The sequence below is a fragment of the Aristolochia californica genome, unplaced genomic scaffold (assembly GCF_029961685.1).
Source record: "Aristolochia californica isolate CCGP_79_NKW_82.1479 unplaced genomic scaffold, dmAriCali1.0.hap1 SCAF_14, whole genome shotgun sequence".
Lineage (NCBI taxonomy): Eukaryota > Viridiplantae > Streptophyta > Magnoliopsida > Piperales > Aristolochiaceae > Aristolochia > Aristolochia californica.
Genome location: NW_027181815.1, coordinates 23,159,225 through 23,164,037, shown reverse-complemented (window position 1 = coordinate 23,164,037; position 4,813 = coordinate 23,159,225). Strand labels below are relative to the sequence as shown.

Here is a 4,813-nt window from a genome sequence, read left to right as displayed (position 1 = left end):
AACCTGATTATATTTACATAACATTTACATAATATTGTATGGTGGGTATGAGCTCCTTCGTCCTGTATGCCTGTGAAGTTTTTATTAATTGAGTATACTCTGAGACTGTTTGAGACATGGCTGAATGGATTATGAATTGCTCTACATCTTTCCAAATTCTCTGCAAATGCCTTCGCTGGTTCGAACAAGGAGGTAGGCCAACAGAAATAATTCAAGATGACTTATGCATGGTCATTGTCACTTTTTAGTGAACATGAATATATACAGGTGCTAGAATGATGGAAGTAATGAATTACACGTCTGCTGTTTCTTCTAGTTACTTCATATTGCTATGAGAAGTACTGGATCAGAATGGTTATCTCAGAAAAACTCTCTTGCCCTCCTGGATGCCATCATTGCTGCAATGCCATCAAGCCATTGCTGATCTCAAACTGGTAAATCTCTCTGCCTCCAAAACACGCCCAGCACGATTAAGTAGGTCAGTAATGCAAGTGTAATGCTCTTCAGAAGCTTTTATTCCCTGCTTTTGTCTCATGTAATTAAATAATTGGATAGCCTCATCAACAAATCCACCTGTAGAACAAATTGATAAAACAACCCTAAAAGTGAAATGGTTCGGCTCAAAACCTTTTGATATCATGCGTTTAAACTGGTCTAGTGCCTCTCTATGCAGACCAGCACAACCATAAGCTTCTATTATCGCAGTCCAGGTTAAAGAACCTCTTGCAGGAATTCCATCAAACACCAACTTCGATTTCTGTATCTCTCCGCACTTCCCATAAAATTTTATAATTGCCGAAGTAACAAAAGGAACTAAATCCATATCCCTCTTCAATAGCTGCCCATGCAACTCTTTCCCTAGTATCAAATATGACAGTGCCCCACAAGCATCTAACATCCTTGCCATGGCCACCGAATCCGGCCGCTGTTTTGAATCTTGCATAGACCTAAACATCCTCAGAGCATCATGTGAACAACCATTGTTCAGATATGATTCTATCATGGCTGTCCAACATATGATGTTTTTCTTCTCCATTGCATCAAACACATTACAAGCACTCTCTAGTCTTTGGCATTTTGAGTACATAACAATCAAAGATGTAGATATAGATATATTCGGTAGAAACCAGTTCTTTACTATATATGCATGAAGTTCTTTTCCTTGCTTTAAGGCTTTTAACTCTCCACATACAGGGAGAACAGTCGCAATGGACACAATATCAGGTTTGATGCCTTCTTGTTGCATCCACAGGATAGATCTCATGGCCTGCTCCAGTCTACCATTTGAGGCGTACCCAGACATCAGGGCAGTCCATAAAACCGTGTTCCTCTTTATTGATGTGTAAAATACCATCCTGCCTGAACTCATGTCACCGCATTTGCAGTACATATCAATCAAAGCTGACTCAATGAACTGCTGCTTGGAATAATGTTTAGTTTTTATCACGTAGGCATGCACTTCTTGGCCCAATCTTCTTGCTGGGACTTCTCCTATCACAGGAAGAATCATAGTAAGTATAACCGAATTTGGTTGTATTCCTTCACTGCTCATTCGCCTGGTGAACTCCAGGGCTTCCCACCTTAGTCTATTGTGAGCAAAACCAGCAATCATAGCCCCCCAAGCAACCACATCTCGCTCTTCAATCTCACTGAACAGCTGCCAAGCTAACCTAATCTTGCCACATTTACAATACATGTCGATCAAACTAGTCATGAGTAATACTGAAGAACTCAATAACCCATTTTTCACTAACAAGGCATGTGCTTTCTTTCCTTGTTTCAGAGCAGGAGTTCCTGCAAAACTCTTAATAAGACAAGAGAAGGTGTATTCGTTCAATTCAACCCCTAACTCGCGCATTCTTGAATAAATCTGAAGCATCTCTTGATTGCTTCGATGACCTTTTAAAACACTACCCCTCAATAACGCATTCCAGGGATACACGCTTTGATTTGGCATTTCATCGAATATCTGCTTGGCATTTTCCGTGCATCCACAGGATGTGTACATTTCCACAAGCTTTGCACATAGAAATTCATTCTTTTCGAGGCCATTAATTCTAATATGAACATGAATTTGCTTCCCCTCGATCAAAGATTTCAATCGAGTGCAAGCAGTAAGAAGAGAAGAGAAAGTAGTAGCATTAACAGGGATTCCCTCTTTCTCCAAGTAATCCAAAATGGTAAGAGCTTCTTTGAGCTTTCCTTTTCTTGCGAATCCTTGGATGTTCTTGTAGACCACATGTGGGTTTTTGGTGTGGAGGGGTAAGGACTGAGGAAACAAGTGCGCATCCTTGAATTTGAGAGTTTTCAACCTTCCCCTGTTGATTTTTACGGTTTTCAATGAACATGATGTCGAAATCGGGTTGGAGGGATTGGAAAGATGAAACCCAGATTTCGGAAGGTTTTGGGGAAGAAGGAGAAGGCACCCTGCATCCATTTTCTACGTCTAGTTTGAAACACGTTGTTTTAGTCCGTTGTCTGTAAAATAGAACTAGCCAAGGTTCATTTTGTTATATTTTGACGGTTTTTCTCTGCAATAAAAATAACTATAATCATGATAATAAGAATGACAATAATATGATAATAATAATGAATAATAAAGAGGATGATAATAATAATAATGATATAATTAACAAAATAATAATAATAATAATAATTAAAAATTAAACATTTATTATTTTACTTTGTTTGATCTATCATTCAAACATTTGGGCATATGATTTTTACATGCATCTTTCAAATAGATCCCATATATTTGGATAGTTAATTCCACAAATGTGTTTTTGTTTCAAAATTTCTAAACACTTAGACAAGATCATTTGGAGGATCTGTGGGCATCGAATGCTCGTGCTGTTGAAATATTTAATAATATGGGAGGATTTTTTTTCCTATTGATGTAATTAACTCTTAGGTTCTTCTATAAGTTTTAAACATTATAATTGAGGGCACTCAAAGGCATACTTCAATTCAAATCCCTATAGGAGCATGAGTCCATATAATTTATTGAGGCATAACTCAAATATTTCAAACTCTATAATTCAATTCTTGAATAAATTCAAAGATGGCTAACAGGTTAATGTTTGAAGATTGTCATTTGATTTATTTACCTAATTTTTTTACTTTAGTTTCCTATGAACCAATGTTTGATGTACATATTTATTTCAAATTTTAGCCAAAGGCATTGTGTAGTTATTCTAGTACATTTTGACCTTTGAGTATAATGGAGCTCCTCAACTCAAGGAATAAACTGGATTGGACTACATAAGCAGTCATCGACCAATTGAGCACAATTTGATTTGATATTTTTTCTTTAGTTTATGTTTACATATTAAGGTTTCTCAATCTTGACCTATAGCCAATGTGCTATATGAAGTTTTATCATAGATTTAACTACGGTATTTTCTTTAATTCTTATAAAATTTGAATGCTTAATTTGATTTCACATGGGAAGGCAATTCTCTTTAGAGTATAATAGCCATCAAGTTTACTAGTTATATATTTCACAAGATGGGCATAATTGATTGTCTTGCCATGAGATTGCATTCTTGAGACTTTAAATGTGAATCTTGTCACAAGTACACTTGGTTCCAAAGCACAACTATCAATTATATGCCTATCATTTACATCAACATCTTTTGACACACATTGTCTATACCAAACTTTTTTGAGAATCTATTTTGTTATACTAAATTTAGTAGGTGTGGGACACGTACATTTCACACCATTGCAAAATAGTGTCTTAAGTAGTTTTACTTTCACATCTATAGATTCACTTAGATGCTAGTGGTTAAGAAACGTAAAGATTTCAAAGTTTTAGGCTTTATTATTAGTTTCAAAGTTTTCATCTAACATTGTTAAAATTATAGAACAAAAAAAATTCATCAATTATGTGTAATTTGAGTATATTGGTGCTCTATTAATAATTGAGACAACATACAAAACCAAAGTAAAAATAAACTACTCATGTTCCAATTACACCCAAAATAGAATATTGAGCGTAGGTTGACTCCCATATTGCTTTTGATGATAACAAAACTTAATTGATCTAACAACTTGAAAATATAAGTACTTCATATACTTTACCTTCAAGAGTAAATGCATCTCAAGGTCAGACAACGAGAAGACTAAAGTTCAAGTGTTATGGACAAATGTCTAAACTCAATCACTTTTGTAAGAGAGCATTCTAAATTCTTTAAGTACATATGTGAATCTAAATTCCCTTTCTTTAAGTATATATATGAAATCGGAGTTTTAGGTTATAAATTGAATATAGACATGTTTAGGGACATTATATACATCATTTAGAACATGCTAAAATACTTAGAGAAAAACATTCTCATGCTTTAAAATTTTACACTTTTTAACTAATTTGGAATGATTGATCAACCACTAGCAATGATCAATCATCTAGAAATGTATAGGCAAAAAATATAAAACATGATTGATCATCCGGGACAAGGCTATTTCAAGTTATAACACATGATTGATCATCTCACCCGATTGATCGATCATCTTTGCCCAGGCAGGCAAATTTCTCAGGAATGATCAATTATCCCACCTGATTGATCGATCAGTTAGAACCTTGCCAGTTGGGGACCTTAAGCATGATCGATCATACTTGTATTGCACAGTTAGAGGGAATCTCGATCATCCACTAGTAATGATCGATCAACTTAAATTTTTTGGACCAACGATAACATATTGATCGATTAGTCCATCAATCGATAAGTCACTGTCTCATAGAAAAATAATTGTTATGATAGATTGACCTATCATTTACTTTACAGTGATCGATCAATCAAAGTACTATTTT

General features: G+C 35.1%; 1 protein-coding gene across 1 annotated transcript; it reads right to left on the bottom strand.

The window, feature by feature from the left end:
* Positions 1–231: 231 nt before the first annotated feature.
* LOC137949436 (pentatricopeptide repeat-containing protein At1g71460, chloroplastic-like) lies at positions 232–2,437 on the bottom strand. The gene has a single exon (XM_068795492.1). The coding sequence runs from the start codon at positions 2,435–2,437 to the stop codon at positions 410–412; it is 2,028 nt and encodes a 675-aa protein (XP_068651593.1). The 3' UTR covers positions 232–409.
* Positions 2,438–4,813: the final 2,376 nt, after the last annotated feature.

Coding starts and splice junctions, on each gene's coding strand:
- LOC137949436 (XM_068795492.1), bottom strand. CDS start 2,437: ATGGATGCAGGGTGCCTTCTCCTTCTTCCCCAAAACCTTCCGAAATCT.